Source organism: Gymnodraco acuticeps, unplaced genomic scaffold (assembly GCF_902827175.1).
Source record: "Gymnodraco acuticeps unplaced genomic scaffold, fGymAcu1.1, whole genome shotgun sequence".
Classification (NCBI taxonomy): Eukaryota; Metazoa; Chordata; class Actinopteri; order Perciformes; family Bathydraconidae; genus Gymnodraco; species Gymnodraco acuticeps.
Genome location: NW_022991934.1, coordinates 612,512 through 630,838, shown reverse-complemented (window position 1 = coordinate 630,838; position 18,327 = coordinate 612,512). Strand labels below are relative to the sequence as shown.

The 18,327-nt window shown below is 41.6% G+C and overlaps 1 protein-coding gene across 1 annotated transcript in view; it reads right to left on the bottom strand.

Moving 5' to 3' along the window:
- Positions 1–18,327, bottom strand: part of cacna1ba (calcium channel, voltage-dependent, N type, alpha 1B subunit, a) — a 331,900-nt gene that overhangs the window by 207,091 nt on the left and 106,482 nt on the right. Inside the window, 1 exon segment of the mRNA XM_034200269.1 lies at positions 8,543–8,646. Within this exon segment, the coding sequence (XP_034056160.1) occupies positions 8,543–8,646 (104 nt within the window).

The window sequence follows — 18,327 nt, the reverse complement described above, 5'->3', positions numbered from 1 at the left end:
GTTGGATTTGGTTAGTGAGAGGTGCATTGCCGAACATGACACTGATAACTATGGGCTTAGAACAGTCTCATAATACACACATGCACACAGAAGGATTCACACTTGTATTTCATGATCCTCAAAAGGAGTCACACTTGTATTTCCGGATCCACACTTGTGTTATTCAATGCACGCACAAATCTGTTCTGTTTCATATACAAAAAAGTTATAGATATGTATTTTTGATCCACACATATTTGTTTTCCATTTAAAACTGCTGCACCTGCAAACACAAGGTCCATGGAGCCTGCCTGCAGGCGCTAATCTCAGGGCCAATGGACCGTAGTATAGTCGTCTTTATTTTTACATCATTATTATTCAAAGATAAATAAGGAAGTGTGTGTTATATGAGATGGCAGAGAGGTTTCAGCTCAGATTATTAAATCAAAGAGGCTTAATGTTTTCGATTATATTATTTCACGGTGTCAAGGTCCAATGTTGACAAAATTAATCAATAGCGGGTGTTACTAAAATACAAGATGTCTTTATTTATATATTATTTAAATAACAATAATAATATAAAAGATTGTATTTGCGTGCATTTCCTGTTCGGAAAGTGACGCTGTACCTCTGTACAGCGTCACAGTGGCGATTTTATTTTTGTAATTATATAATACTTATAATGGTGCGTTCACACCGGACGCGATGCGAATTATCGCTCGAGTTTCACGCCGGCTGTCTGTGTTTACTCGCCTCATTCATCTGAGTCAGATTCTCGAGCCGTATCTGGCCGTGCAACACTTAATGTATGAATGTGTGAGTGTAAATATATACGTGTGTAAGAGTGAACATTTATGTATGTAAAAGGAGAATATATGTGTGTAAGAGTGAAAATATATGTATGTATAAGGAGAATGTATGTGGGTGAGAGGACCAGTATGAATTACGGCCTGTACGGCCCCTCATATGTAAAAGCTGCAGACACGCTTGATGGCTATTGTCCGCACACACCATCTTGTCTGACATATGGCCAATATGTTAACCACATCATCACAGCCAAACATGGACACATACAGCTCCTTACGTTTGGATGACTCGCGGATGACCGTGGCTATGCCCTGAACAAAGTTCAATGTCTCAGCAACAAGACTGACCTCACGACCGACCTCTTGAAGAACCAAGTCCAGCGAATGGTTGGCACAGTGCACGAGAGTCAGGGCACACTTCTTTGAGTCGAGCCTGAACTCCCGAAAATCGTCCCGACATATTACTTGCCCCATCAAAGCAGTATCCTTTTAGACGTTCAATTGGGATGTTCAGCCTAAGAAACACATCGGTGATGCACTTGAACAGTGTTTCTCCAGTGCTGTCGGGAGCATTGTAAAATCCAAGAAAATCCGCGTGGATCTCCATGCTCTCGTCCACATATCGCAGTGTCAGTGAAAATTGTTCCATGGCACTTACATCCGTTGTACCATCCGTGGTTATTCCATAGTAGGGGCTTTTTACAGCGCGAGACACAATGTCAGCCTGGATGGCATATGCGCACTGTTTAATGATTTCATTCTGTATCGTATCCGAGAGCCAATTATCCCTCCTAAGCACCCATTCTCTCTCTTTAGGGAGGTTGTATGTCCGCTCGAGCATAAGTTCATACAGAACACCATCACGACTGTTGTCACCCCGAAAAGCTATTCCTTTTTGACCAAGAAAGATAACTGACCTGAACATCAATTCAAGCACATTCCTTGCGGTGTTCTGTGTTTTCCGGGCAGCGTCAGACAGAAGGGCATTAATTGGTGTGCTACCTAAAGCAGCAATACGTTGGCTTGAATCACTATGAAGTTTCAATTTCTCATATTCATTGAATTATTCTGTTGCCTTCCGCCAGTTAGAGAATTCCCCCTTTACAAAGCTGCTAACATCGATCCTCACGCTGTCTTCGTTAATTAGCTGTTTCTGAACTGCTTTGACACATGTGAAACACATGATATGGTCACTTTCCTCAACATAATGGAGCCACTTCCATCTGTCAAAACAACTTCCATTAAATGACCGACAGAAGGTTTCTTTGCCAAACTTTCTACCGGGAAAATAGAAGTCAGTTGGCTGGTGTGGCTTCTCCATTGATTCCAAATTAGCGACGCTAGCTTCTTCTCCTTCCACATTTTCTCGATCGCTGGTGGTAATGGGAGAAGTTCTCCCAGTTCCTGACTCCGGTGGCTCACAAGTAGACGGAGGAGTTGTAGAGGTGGTGGGCTGAGGAGTAGCTGGTGGTTCACTCTTTTAATCCTTTTTTGCGCCATTCTAGAAAGTCACTGTCACTCTGCAGTGTGGGTGTCGCGTCAATTACGTTACTATCCCACGACCTACGACCTAGATGACTCTGATTTTATTTATTTGGAAAATAAATTCAAGCCACCTGACTGATACAAATATATACTATGACTATTATATGCTACTATCATAACTATCTTATGTAGTTTAATCATTTTTATTTAGGAGGTCACTCAGTTTTTCAAATGTACACCACTCGCCAACAGGGGGTGCTGTAGCACCCCCAGCACCCCTACTTCCCGCGGCTATGTCTCAGTGTATAAGTACTTAGGAGTACACATTGACACAAACCTCAGTTTCAAAACCCACATCAAAAAGGTCTGCAATAAAGTAAAGTTCAATCTGTCAAATTTCAGATACATTAGAAACTTCCTATCGACTGCAGTAGCAAAGCTATACCTTCACTCAATGGTTCTCGCCCACATTTACTACATCAACGTCTGATAAGTGTGTGTGTGTGTGTGTGTGTGTGTGTGTGTGTGTGTGTGTGTGTGTGTGTGTGTGTGTGTGTGTGTGTGTGTGTGTGTGTGTGTGTGTGTGTAGGGCACTAAAGAACGATGCTGTTCCTACTTTGTTTGGACCAGCGGGAGATTCGGGTACACAACCTGTAAGTATTCATTGTTGTTTGTGTATTTATGATGTTTAAAACAAACAAGGTATCTACCACGACTGTTTGAATGGGTAAACGTTTTTCGGGCTGCTAAATTGGGATCGCGGAGGAATGCTCTCCGCAGACCCATGCTCACAGCGTTATAAACCTTTTTCTTACTCAATATCAAGCCACACTTATTGTTTTTACTTCGGCTGTGAGTGTTTGTGTGCTCAGGATGAGTTTTGCTTGTTCTCGCTGTATCGCCGACCCGGAAGCCTGTCCGCTCCTCGCAGCAGATTGTAGCAATGAGCCTCTCAACGTCCCGACCAATCAGAGCACACTGGGCTCACAGGGAGGGGGGGGGGGGGGCAGGAGCTCCAACAAGCCGTTTAGGACAGAGAGTGAATACCGGTGAATACACATACTTCACTGAGATGCTGTATGAGAAGCCAATGTGAGTTTGGAAAATTGCACAGTGTAAATCTATTTTAGTATACCTCAACAATGGAATTATGATCAGTAGAAATGGCCATGACATGGGCCCCATTATATATTTTTTAATATTGTCTAATTGGATATGCACCTTACCGTTTACCGGTTTACGTTTGGCATTGCCTAGATTTCGTTTTTTCAGCCTATTGATCTTATTGTATCAATTTAGTTTGTATCTGCACATCATATACTCACTTTTACTACTATCGCTGCAACTCTTCCGACTTTGTAATTCAAACTGCTTCACAAGTTTCCCGTCCGTATCAATAAAGTTCTATCTTACCTTATCGTATTTTATTCCTATATCTTGGAGCTTGATAATGATATTATAAAGATGGTAGTTTCCTATCAACAATAAACCAATACGTCCCACCTCAAAAAGTGGTCATAGCTAACGTGTTGGTGAGTTTTCACAATAGAAGCTTGTGGGTTCAACTTTGATCACACCGCTTCTTCTCCCAGCCTGCCCACGCTGATGGGATCAGAGCTGAGGGAGGGGCCTGTCTCCCTGGGGTTGTGTTGCATGTCTCTGCTCTCCTGCCTGCTCTGAGGCTCAGATTGTGGCCTTTAAACAATGACATAACCCCCGCATACCTCTGCCAGACAGCATCAGTGACCTTCCACCTCCCCGTAACTGTAAAGCCATCTGAAACCTTCACTGAAGAGGACAGTAAGCAGAGAGGACAAGGTAGCCACAGAGGGAGGGCAAAAGGCTTCCTGCCCTCACAGGCTTTTTCCTCTTTGTACAGTATTAGTACAAAGAGAAAGACTGTTGAAACAACGAAAAAAACAACCAACTAAGTTGGTGGACAAAACAGCAAACTGCTACAACTATGCCTTACACTATAGGGATTCCGTTGGAAAGCTTCCTCTTCAACAGACACGACGAACTGGCACTGACCAGGCAATGGCACAGATTATATACGCAGGGGGGGGGGGTATTGGTATTATGGTAGTGAGTTATATGTTTTATACTAAGGGGAAGTTAAATGTACAATCTAGAAACTTCTTCAAACCTTTTTTGTGTGATTTTATATATGGATGAATATAGGCGTTGTCAATGTTAGCACATAATGCTAGCCATTCATTTGGAAACCTTAACACGTAAAACAATGCAACGCATTTTTTAACATTACCAAGTTTGACCCAACTTCCTCCCATAATACCATTGAGGATGTTTACCATGAGTTGCATGCAGTGTACAGTGTAATACACAGAATGGAGAGCTCTGGACATCAGTAAGAACCTCCACTACCTGCAGCAGAACCACACCTGGTGAATAATGTTCTGCACCTGTTCTTTAGCTGTGCTGAAAACAGAGGAGAGCCGAACCATGCTCCAATTTCCTGAAGTTTCACAGAGAGATAGCAGATTGAGTCACCACTGTAGAAACAGATAGTGCTCGCAATATAAATACAGTACTACACACAAATATGCCCTGTGTGTAAATTGACCCTAATGACAAGTGTCTACCGCAATTTCATCACAATGTCATCACAATATTTTTGTAAAAGCAAGGACTTGTAATTGTCTGCAAAGCTGAACCTTCAAAGCAGAGCAAACCGAGCATAACGTAAGATAGGGAAGTAATTTTTAAAATAATCTAATGACTGTTAACTCAAAACTACACATTCCACCTGTAAAGATAAATAATTGAATATAGACAGAGAGCAAAGAATAATTAAAATGTGGTAATGTCCTAGAATACCAACATAATCAACACAGTTTCAACATAAGGGTACTTGGCTATTCATTGTGTACTGGACAGTATGTCTGTTCATGATGATCCAGTTCCATCAGGGGAAGCGCTCAATACAGATGCTGTTGTGAGGGCTGTCAGTTATAATATCTAGACTAAATATTAAAAGTGTGAAGGGTGGGAGTAAGCCTTGTGGAACACTATTAATCTACCTTGCTGCATTGCTTTAAAAAATACATTCAATTATAATTTGACCACTGTAAAATGTCTGGTATTCATAGCGTTATTTTGTTAACATTTTAAGTATAGTATATGTTGTTCTTAAGTTTACCAGTTTTATTGAATTTCAGTATTGTTGATATATTGATCTTGAGCTTTATGTAAAATTGTGATTTTAAACATTATTTAGGTAGAGTCTTTCAATAAGCCCAATGGGTTTTTTGCCTCTTCCTGCACTCTTTGTCTTTTATCTGTTATGTTTGTGTAGTATCCAATTGTGCAAAAACATTAAAACCACTAAAAAAAACACACATTAAAACACGGAATTAAACGGAAGAGGAAGGAGTGAAATGAGGGACAAATGGTCCGTTTTGTGTTGTTATGGGATGGAAATTGATGGAAATGTGTAAAGAAGAAATGTTTTGTCTGAGTGTTTGTTTCTTTTCAGAAGCCTGAGTCTGAGATCAAGGATAACTGCAGTCATGTGTCTTGAAAATACATCTCAATATTGATGATAAAGCTTAAATGTAAAAATATATAGCTGGCTTCTTTTAACTAGCCATATGAAGATAATGATTTGCTAATACTCAAAATGTTCACTAGTTTTCATTCTACAAAGCATTATCTACAGTTACTCATGAAAATAGACAACCTTAATCATATCTTTGACGACATTGAAGACACAAAAATGAATGCAATGTGAGACAAATATACTAACGTCTTTGTTCAGCTGACTCAGCAGTTTGTTCCCTCTAGTCATCAAACTACCTTCCCAACGGCACCCAATTCATTGCTGTCAGAATCAAGTGAACAACAAAAGCTGAGGCTCATTATTCCATCCTGCAGGCAGCTGCAGTAATTAAGTTAACAAAAAAAGAAAAGAGTGTCCACAAAATACCAAGGCCTTGTTTTTTAGCGACAGTTCATCTCACCTTTACTTAAAAAAGAAGATTTCACGCCAGCAGGGAGACATAACACAAATCAGCAAGGGCAGAGACCACCTCTTCTTTTAAAGAAATATCCTTATCATTAACAGAAGAGCGAACATTAATAAAACGCTGTGTTCATCCAACATTTTAATTAGCTCAGAAGAAGAGTGTGCAGTATAACAGAAACGCCATAGTGGTGAGATGTTGGAAAGGGAGAGTGAACAGTTCTTATCACTGTGCTGCTGCTGTAACAGCATGTATAGCAGGGGTGCCCAACCAGTCGATCGCGATCGACCGGTCGATCGCGGGGAGATTCCCAGTCGATCGCGAGATGTGTCTAAAAATAGAACAACAATATTCTGTTTTATCGTTAATGTCCTATAACATAATCTTCCTGTGCCAGAATAATGCACTTGAACGCATCAAAGCTTTGTGATTGGCCGGCGTGAGTTAGCTGACGTTGTCCGTGTCAACAGGAGTGACAGTCCGCACACACACAAGACCGCAATTACGGCAGAAGCAAAATAAGCCCAAAATATATAATTTTCACTCCGAGTGGAAGGATGATTATTTGTGTATCTATTCCAATTCAAAGTCCATCTGTCTCATCTACAATGCGAGCGTGGCTTTATCGAAGAAGGGTCATTTAGGAGCGGCATTTCAAAACAGTGCACAAACGCTACGAGACGGAATTCCCTCCTAATTCTGCCCTACGCTCCAAAAGGGGAGGGGCCTGAAAGGACAGCTAAATGCACAGCAGTCCATTTTCACCAGGCCCAACATCAAGAGCAAGGCTGCTACCATAGCATCTTATCGTGTCAGTCACGTTCTTGCTTATCACATGAAGTCTTTCAAAGATGGCGAAGTTGTGAAAGAAGTCATTCCTGGAGGCTGCAGACGCGCTTTTTGGGGGACAGTAAAAATAACAGCAGCATTTCAACAGGTTTTTGATATTTAAAAACTCAAGTTAGATACCGTTATTAATCAGCTGTGAGTTTTGGTTTGTTTGAACTTATTCATTATAATTATTCTACAAAATGGTATAAGAATGCAAACTTAAATTGATTATAGTCTTTTATCAATTGAGGTTAAGAAACTAGTGTTGCTTGCATCCTATTTTAAAGGCATTTCTTTTTATAATCTACTAAAATGCAACAAAAAAGGGTTTGATTCTATTAATGTTGTCTTTTTTATTGCACTTTGGCAGCAGATTCCTGTGTAGCTTCAGATCTGAGTTGTCTTATTAGTAAGCCTAATGTATACTTTTGTAGCAACACTATTTTTAAATAATGGCAAAGAAAGGGTTCAGTGTATTTTCTTTCTTCCTGTGTCATATGTGGCAGCACTGTTCAATGTTTCTTGAAAACATTACCCACTGTAGTGACGTGTGAATAAACTCAACTCTGTATCAACAACACTGTTGTGTAACTTCAGTTAAATACGTGTAGATTAGAAAGAGGTAAGATAAAGGATCTGCAGTATTTTATGAAGTATTAATCGTACAAAGGTCAGTTTTATACAAGTAGAAGTGTGTATTTACCTGGTAGTAGGCTGTCAGTAATGGCTACGCCTCTCTATTTGGACTGGTAGATCTCGGCAGACTGGCAACTTTAAAAGTAGCTCTCGGTTCAAAAAAGGTTGGGCACCCCTGATGTAGAGGAACAGCACATTTGATTCAAATTAACTAACACCAGCTCACACCCTTCATACCTTTAACCTCTCATAGATGTTGAGCTATACCAAGTTAAACACAGTGTTTATTTGTTTAAATATTACATCAAATAATTATCTTTATAAAGATATAGTTCAATCTTTCAATTAGTTTGAATTCAGAGGTATTTCAAGAGTAGACCGTCTCTTCCCACCAGAACTCTTTATCATCTGTCAACTGGAATATTTCAATAGAACATAACATATTTCTGAAACCATGAGGGTAATGTTGGTAGTTGGCCTCATATCAGAAATTAGATATTTTTTAAATAATGTACAAACGGCATATTGAAAGTATTACTTTCTATAGTTTATTTTTCAAATAAAACAGAAATGACTTGTTTTTAAGCATATGGTCTGATTAGTTTTAATATGCTGCAGTGATAGGAGTATGTGACAAGCTTCATAGTGTTGGCTGAGTTTATCACAGCTGTTCTGGCATATGGTTTGGTACTTGTATGCAAAAGTTTCCCCACTTTATCTTATGTCACGCAAATGCAGCCATAACCAAAGAGGTCTGGGGGTAAAGTAAAAATGCATCTCTTGAAATACTTCCCTCAGGTCATCCTCACAGTTTGTACTCACCCTGAAAGCACACCTAACACCAGGTTGAGCATGAAGAAGGATCCGATGATGATGAGGGGGATGAAGTACAGCCAGTTCCACGTGTTCCCCGAGGCATCGTTGGCCTAAACAAACAGAGAAGACGAATGGAGAGTAATATTGTTGTGCTGTTGTAGTTAAAGAACAATTCTAGTGTATACACTTTTCGGTGCCACTTTACAATATGACTACCCTTATAAAGGATTCATAAAGGGTTTATAATTAGTTTATTAATTAGGTTGTAAACACTTTATTAATCATTAAGAACCAGGATAAACCAGTTATAACATAACATACATCAATACAGGCTCACTATTTGGCAAGATGACTAACGGCCCGTCCACACAGCAGCTAGACGATTCTTCCACCGCTTCCAACGCTTCTCTGCCCATTGACTTTGAATGGGGATGACGTCAATTTGCCTCGCTTGTCGCCGAACTGCATTGTGGGGGAGCGAAGCGAGGATTTCCAGGATGTTCAGGATTCAAAAGTTGAGCAATGTTCAACTTTTGAAGCTGATCTGGAAGCGTCAGCCAATCAAACCCGTTTATGCAAATCTGACAGTAGAAGCTCTAGCCAATCAAACCGCGTGTAAGCAGGGAGAACCAGACCGCAGTTCATTTCCTCATATTCCAAACGAGAAATTACGGTAGCAAATCACCTGGTTCTATACGACCAGACTATTTACCGGGATACAAACCGGAGGAGCCAGGCATGGAGGGAGGTGCCAGAGACAGTGGGTGAAACTGGTAGGTTTTCGCCTGTTTGGGGAGTTTATATATATATATTGCTCGCATAAAATCCCCGTTTTTTTTTGCTTTGTATGTCGGGGGCGGGAGATTCATGTGATTGGTTGTTGGTCGTGTTGCTCGCAAAAAATCCCCAAGCTGTCAGACACGCCCAGCTCCAAGATTTTCAAGATTTGTTCAAAGCTGCTGTGTGGACGGGCCGTAAGCCTTATATTGGCTACCTAGCTTACTTTGTCTTCTTTATCAGCCAGCATCCTTGGTATCTGTTGTTCACTGAGTTGATTCCCCCCTTCCACCTTGATGTTTCTTGGCATCTCTTTATGACCATTTGTTTATGAGTTACTAACATTTATAACTGCCAAAAGGGAGCCTTGTAAAGTGTAATTGTTGTTGTTGCTATAATGCAGGGGTATTCATTTGCATTTCAAAGAGGTCCAGTAAGAGAAAATGTATTTAAATGCTCTGTTTTCGCTGTCTTCCTTTCTCTTTTTTGAGCACGCCATTTGAAATTATTCACTGCTGTTTCTCTCTTCTTGTCTCGTCTCTGTGTGTGTTTCAATCTATCGTGCTGACTCACTGACTGCACCAATTTGATTGGCTGAGTAGCGTCACCTCCTTAAAACTTTAAACAATACATTTTTTAAACCTTTTTATCTTTCTGTTTTACATGAACAATGAGTCTGCGTCTTTGATGCGCACAGGCGGGTGATGCAGGGATGCAATGTAGACAGGAATAAACGCAGATCATCCTCTGGCTGCAGCCTTGACCAGCACTTGCTTTTGATCAAAGTCAATGCAGAAAACCTGCACTCACACAGGTAGGTGGAGGCAGGGTTGGACTGGGACTAAAAATCAATCAGCCCTGGAATCTCACCCAGCCCAGCCCACAGAAATTGGTAGAGCACGCTAGTGAACTGTCAACGGGGGGGGGGGGGGGGGGGGGCCTCGCTACTTGTAAACGGCCCGCTGAACGGACCTCTGTCGCCTGTCAGCGCAACTTAAATGATGCCGTTTCAAAACATAAAAAATAAAGGGTGGTGCCGGCCGTCAGCGAACCGAGCCGGCCGTTCTGTGATTCTCCAGAACACACAGATGGCCAGTCTATCCCTGGGTGGAGGTGAAGGGAATGAGCACTTTTACAGCCTTTTTGGTGAGGTGGGGGAACTCGGTCTCCACAGACAGCCAAAAGTGTGCAAGTGACACTTTACTCGTCTTTTTCTTGTTCTTTTTTTCTCACGCTGCGCCTCCCCTGAAGCTCTCTGGCGCCCCCCAGGGAGGCGTGCCTCACACTTTAAATGTGCTATGGTCGATTATGTAGACAAGCTAACGTCAAAGTAGTGTTGAAGAGTGGCGTAGTGTATGTAAAATCAACCTCACAATAAGATGTGTGTATATTACAAATAACACAACTATGGCATTTTGAAACATGATGTGCAGCAATTTTTACTGTAATTTGTGTGCATTTTGTTGTTAACTAAGATGATGTTATGATTTATTTTTTGTTTGTATGCACGTGGACGCTTTGGACATACCTGGAGAAGGAAGAAATGGGTCTTCAGAATGATGGGAGTTAAAGACAAAAGGCAGAGACTAGTGTTGAAACTAGTGGAGAAACGATCAAGATGCCACATTGTCCCTCTAATTAGACGGCATGTTAAGTCAGGAAGTAGCATTATGAGTGATGAGTGGAGGGCATACAGAGAGTGCTGAGTAACATGGGGTACAACCACTACACCATAAACCACAGCAGGTGGTTGGTGAACCCCCAGACTGGCAGTCATACCCAACATAATGAAAGAGCTTGGTCGACCGTCAAAGGACATGTCCGTAGACTGAGAGGAAACCGTACAGAGAGTTAGTTGAAGGAACACCTCAAGGTTCTTGAATGGTCATCTTGGCTTGGCTCTGCTCACCCTGATGGACTGCTTGGACGCTTGTTCAAGGATATACACAAAGCCTTTCCAGTCTGAGTGCCATTATGTCTTACCATTTATGTCTGAGAAAAGCTTTTATGTTTAAATATGTGTATCAGTCATACTAAACAGTCATTACTTTGAGTCCCAATTGTCTTCATGTGTGAATAACATGTTTTGCTTGGTTCTGTTGCATTGTACTTTGCATTTCATGTGAAAAATGTGTATTAGGTCAGCGTGAATGGACATGTGTATTAAACTTAAAAACAATGCACCCTTTCAGTAGTTATAAATGTTAGTGACTCATCAATAGATGGTGATGTGTTTCACACTTTACTAGGTAGCCAATATAAGGCTTAGCAGTACAGATAAATGTGGGCTCACTATTTGGCAAGCAACCGCTCACAGTTGCCCTGTTTATCTCATGTCTTATAAAAGCTTATTAATGATTTATAAAGTGTTCACAACCTAATTAATAAATGAATTACAAACTATTCATAAACCCTTTATAAGGGTAGTCTTATTGTAAAGTGGTACCCACTTTTCTTACTGCCAACACAAAATGTAAGAGCCTGTCTCTTCCCGCCCAGTCTGTGGCTCTCAGCCCCAGACAGACTGCATGGTACACATGGTGTGTGCAATGAAAACGGTTCAGTGACATGGGTCACGTTTACCCCTCCCTCATCGACCTGGGCTGCCACACCAGCAGCCACGGTGCTGCAACTGAGGCTAAACTTCAAGGTTGATGAGGGAGGGGTAAATGTTGTCAGATTGAGGAAGAAATTCACCAGGAGAGTTTTCTTGACTAATAGAATGAATTATGGGGGTTGGAGCTTAGACTTTCCGACTTTCAATTTTAAAGACCACCCTATTGTATATATATATATATATTATATATTTGTGAGGGCGACTAGAAAAACAATAAAAATGTGGTCACAAAAAAAATAAACATACTGTTATACAACGGCGCTACTAACTCCATATGTAAGACCAAGACGATGCCTGCCATGCTCTGCTTTGAAATAGCAAAGCGACAAACAGCTAACACCAGTCTGGAAAACTCTATGGTCTTATATGCCGTTGCACTGTAGCAAAGAATTAACTTTAATTGGCGGGCACTCCAATGAAGCAGTCCCATTTGACAGAGCAGGCTGTAAACAGAAGTGCTCCCACACTTCTGATGGGAGTGAAATGATCCTTTGAAATGGGTTTTGGTTTTGGTTTGGAGCAGAGAGGAGCTTGTTTGTGGTTTGCTGTTGAATCAGTAATGACAGAAGCAGCAGTCACAATATGAGGCTCATGTTCTCCATTGTGACCCCCACCCTGCCCGAGGGCCTTCTATTCTATTAGTATTTGCATAATTCTTTACAACGGGCACTCACACTCTGATTGTTTTGGAAGGGTTTATTAGATTGCTGGAAATTGTCGGGTGATGCGCTAATTTACTCAAATCCATTGTGATGCCTTCCCATCATTCGTGTGTGGGTTCATTTCTCATTTTGCATCCATGGATTTTCTGATTGTTTCCTCAGGTAAGGAATAGTCTCATTATCTCTATTGAACTAAGAAGCAGTGTAATTACTCCTTACACACAATAGATTTATTATTTGCTTGATTAGAAGGTAAAATGCTTCAATACCATGTGGCAGGGAAATTACAAACAAAAAATGCATCAGTGAAGAAACCAGCACAAACTGTTTTTAAAGCTGTTTCCATGCACATGCATCCACCCATTCTCAGACACAACCTTTACCCCTTAGCAAACTCAGACTCTTAGGATGAAAACCAGCAGACAGAGCCAGTTAAAGAGCTGGTCGCAGCTAAAAATGAGACAAGAACTATATATATGTATTATATATAAGTTACCCAAAGGCAACAATATTTTGTACATGTTGAGTCCTGATTTAAATTGACATGGGATGTAAGAAATGTAGGTACTGGATACTTAATTTGTTCAGCTCCTATGCCCTGACCAATTGACTAACCTGACCTAAAGCAGCTACAAAGGGTGGGTTTAGCCAGCAGCATTATTGATGATGAAATGTCATACTAACCCAAACATCTTGTATCCAAGATACAAGGATGATGCTCTCTGGTGGAGAGGCTGCAGCTGCTGAGCCTGGATTAGATTGCCTCTCTTTTATGGAATCCCATTATTTTTCATGATTAATTTCCACACAGGATTATTCCAAATGTTGAGGGACTATACTTCAACTCTCACTATCATTACTGTCTCTTTGGAGAATGACTCCACATGTCCACCCTCAGCCGCTGCAGACTTCTGTCATACGTACCCTGACATGTTCACGGGACACATTTGTGGTAACTTATGCAAGATTTGCAAGTTGTGCTGCCTTGATTACATTCAGTTATAACTAGCATATACTATACACTAAAATATTAACTAACAATCCATCTCTGCAGATTATAACACAGTGGGTGAATTCAGCACTCCCACTGAACATTAACTGAAACAGCACCACAGAAATGTATGAATTATGGATTTGGTCAGCACTTGGGTAACTTGGGATTTTACGATTTGCCATCCTCCAAAACTCTGCTGGTCAAATTGTGGAAAACAAGATTGGGATTGTCTTCTACTGTTTTAGTGTTTGCATAATTCTTTGCAGTGTGCACTCACACTCTGATTATTGTCGTGGCACTGGGTTCATTATAATCCTGTAAATTGTCTGGTTCATATACATTTTGTGTGTGTTCATTTCTCATTTTACATTTATGGATTTGCTGAGCTCTGTGTTCCCAAACTATCCTATTGCTTGCAATGATCATGGTAGGCTACTCATTTAAGTTTCTACAAAGACACAATGAGGCTCAGCCCTGCGTGGCCTCTCCATCCATCTCTGCTCCCCAAAGAGCTATTTTTAAACGTTTAACCTATCAAGAGTGCAATGAGGAGCTGCTCCTGTCAGAGTGGTTCCACTGAAAGACCCACAGTGCAAACAGGGAGCAACAACGCTGAAACACAATGAAGACAGATGGGCTAATATGACCTGTTTCATCACACAATCATCCAAAGTGTAGGGTTGCATGATTGTTATTTTGCAAAAAATGTAATGCACAGTGTTCAGGGCTTGTCGGCAAAGAGTAAAGGACATGGACACTTTTCTTCCATAATGGAAACCCTGATTAAATCAGACGAGATTTAAGACATTCATAGTTAATTCATTTATTCTCAGCTCATATCAGATTACAAACCTGATGCAGGTTTGATGTAGCTGGTTTTACTAGCTACATCAACACAAGATGAATGGTGACGATGGATTAAGAGTGAGACAAAATGTGTACTGATCATCACAGACTCACAAACCCCAGTTCCAGTTCTAGCTCCGTGCTTGTGCTTTTCATGCCCCAGTTGTGTTTCCACCTCCCAGAGCCCGACACTGTTTGGCAACATTATGTCGTTAAAGTTTCTCTGGTATTAGATGGCCGATGTTAGCATAGCAACCAAAGCTCAGGTGACTCTCTTGACTACTTGTTGTTATCACATGATTGTGGTACATTTTAACGGAGTATGTTTTATTAGGATTTTATTTGTGATAGTCTGACATAGCAACCTGTGTAGCCCATGTATTAATTCCACCCGATAGCAGGTATAATAAAAAGTGCTATGGTGGGAAAGAGGTGAATGGACACTCAGAGACGCTCACAGACTCTCTATACATATCAATGTTCTCTCCCCCACACAGCTCATTCAACAGTGGAACTATTTTCCATCTGTTTGTTTAATACAGATAAAACCCAATTGTGCAGTGTACTTCGCTACAAAGACTAGGTGCAGGCAGGGTGGGAGTATAATAGGAGGTGGAATCATCTGTCATAATGTACTGTGGGCTGGGGGGGGGGGAGGGTGCTGCTGAGCATATCAGTGCATTAGCCGGTGTCGGGGTGAGGCTGCCTCAGAGCCGGCTACAGAAACCCATTAGCAGTGATGCTGCTAAAAGTGTTAGCCCGAGGACAGCCATCAATAGCAGAGCCACACCCATTCTGTCTGAGAGTCCCAGAGCAGGAAATAACTGACCAACACAATGGACAGCTTTGAGTTTAGACTTGAATAAACACTTGTTATATACTATATTTATCTACCACTTTTGGAAATGGACAATGTTGTCCCCACCACCTGGCATTAGGATCATTTGTTAAAATGATCTGATAATAGCGTGCACACAGAATTTTACACTTTGTTCATTTGCACAAGAGAATATGTCCAATCTGGAGGACTGTTCTCACTTTCTGGGTGTATTTCTGGTAACACACGTTTAATATTAATAATAATTGAATAGAGAATAGTCAATCAATTGTTGCTCCTGCTTTGCAGCAGCGTAGCATAGTTACAGAACTTATTGTCAAAAACAGATCTGTAAGCATATATACTGTAGTGTATGTATGTAGTGTTTGCCGGGGGGCGCTTAAAGCAGTTGTGTTTTTTTAAAGGTCCCATGTCATGCTTTTCTGGTTATTACCCGTCCCCTTGTGTGTTATGTAGCTTTTTCTGCATGTAAACGGTCTGCAGTCTAAAACCCTCAAAGTACACCCTGTAGTGAGTAAAACTTTAACACAGAGAAGATCTGTCTATGCTGCCCCAGAACGCCGCGTTGGAGATTTCTCTTTTTCTTCCTGGGTACTGTGACGTATTTGGGTATAGTGACGTTACGTCCGCGGAGCCGTTACATTTGGACCAATCCGCGGACTTCCTCACACACACACACTCGGCGGGAAGTTGCGAGGCTCGCTGCTGCGAGGAGCAGGACATTGTGAGCTGGCTCACTGGTGTGGGGTCGGCGAGGTGGCGACACACCGCGGAACTCAGCCTGGGCACACACACAAACTCCCAGCCAGGCTGCGGGTGTGTGTGTGTGTTTCGGGCTGGATTTTGCTGTGTCTCGCTGCCTCGCCGACGGCCACTGGGCTCACGGGGGGGGGGGGGAAGGAGCTCCACATGCTATGCAGAGATGCTGTATGAGAAACCAATGTGATTTTGGAATATTGAACAATGTAAATCTATTGTAATATACCTCAACAATGGAATTATGATCAGTAGAAATGGCCATGACATGGGACCTTTACATCCAAAAAAAAGTGCCACAAATACTTTTTCTAACAAAGTGGCACCCATGTATCAATATATATCTGATATTGACTTTCTTAACCACCCTAAAAAAAATAAGGTATTGCAAGAAATGCAGGTTTCCTCTACTGGTAATGTTTCAGCAGCTGAGGACTGGAGCAGGGAACAGGATGTAGCTCTAAACTGTGTCTCCATGTTGGTCCTCCAGCCACCTTATCAACATCCTGCTCCCCAGAGCTCCGTCTGACAGCATCTGAAGGTCTGCCTGATGTTACAGGTGAGTGGATACTGTGTCGCCGGGGGGGGGGGAGGGGGGACTCACGCAGCTGACCTTAAGCAGCGCTGACAAGGACTGCGAAAGGCTGCTGAAACCCACAGAGCCCTGTTGCTGGTGTTAGGTATTGTGTATCTTGTTTTTTATGTGTTTGTACGGCGACCTTGATAGCCTTGAAAGGCGCCTATATAAAATAAATGAATTATTATTTTATTATTATTATGTCAAACAGGGAATACTGAGACAGTGCAGCACTTAGGATCAGAGGTGGGAAGATTTACTCAAGTACTGTACTTAAAGGTGGGGTAGGTAAGTTTCAGAAACCGGCTCGAGATACACTTTTTGTCATATTCCATGGAATGCTCTTAACATCCCGATAGCAATGAATATCTGAAGTGCTTTGACAAAAAATCCATAAAAAAATGTCATCTGTGGAACCCGTAATACTGTAAAAAGTACAACCAATCCGTTTAGCCGGCCCGGCTAAACAGATTGTATTGCCGCAGATTGGATTGGATTGCCGCCCTGTCTGTCAGCCGCGCTGTCTGTCAGCCTTCCATCTCGTGCATTGCGCGTTCATGTGTGTTGGAGGAGGTGCTCTGTAAGGAAGTCTGAAGGAAGGGGCGGATTCTTTTCGGCTGTGAGGTACTTGTACTTTCCTTGATACTTTACATTTCATGCTACTTTGTACTCTTACTCCACTACAATTTGGAGGTACATGGTGTACTTTTACACCACTACATGTATTTAATACCTTTAGTTTCTTTACAGATGTGGATGAATGATGTGAAATATAATCAAGTATTAAATCAGACTTTAGTTCCACCTGGAGTAAATCCACAAGCTACCCTGCAGTATACAAAGCCATTCAAACTACTCACATGCCTGCTGGAATTTAATTGGATTCTATCCATTTAGGGCAAAATGTAATACCACTTGTTCCACTAGAGGCACCAACCTGCCTTCAGTGCAGAGCAGTGGTATAGTGGGGATTACTGGGGGGACGCTATTTGAATTAGGTCATCCCAAACAATGCCACACAAGTGCGCACGCGCGCAGTGCACTCACAAAACGGGCAGACAGGTCCACAGAAACTACCGGTATGCTTCGTCCTACTTTAATAACTGTACTGCAAAAAGCAGACGGCGCTGCGCTCATCACACACAGACTCAAAACCATGGACACACTGGCACATAAGTTACATAAACAATTTATAGGCTGTAGTGCCGAGAGACGGGAGTCGGAGGCGGGGTATCAAAGTTACAAGCTATCCTTTTATTTAGCATCTGAACACACATGTAAACAACTTCATGCCCGGGAAGCGAAGACCGGCGGAAACAGGAAGTCCGGCTCACTCAAATGTCCATGCGGAACAATACCCCAACCCATAGATCCGTGGGTGAATAATGTCAATCACCACAAGGCCTAAATTGCATAAGCTACAGTATTGCAACTAAGCAGACAGCACTGCTTCTCTCTCTCTCTCTCTATCTCCACTTTCAAAATATATTCAAAACTCATAACAAACAAACAAAATTCCCAAAGTTGTCCTGAAATTTACTTATTAAATAAACGAAACAAAAAATATAGCTTACTTATGCAAACAACATTGAATCTGGACTTGAAATTATTCTGATTAGGCCTAGCCTACATTGCAAATAAGCAGACAGCACTGCTTTACACAAACACACGCACACACACACACACATACACACACACACACACACACACACACACACACACAC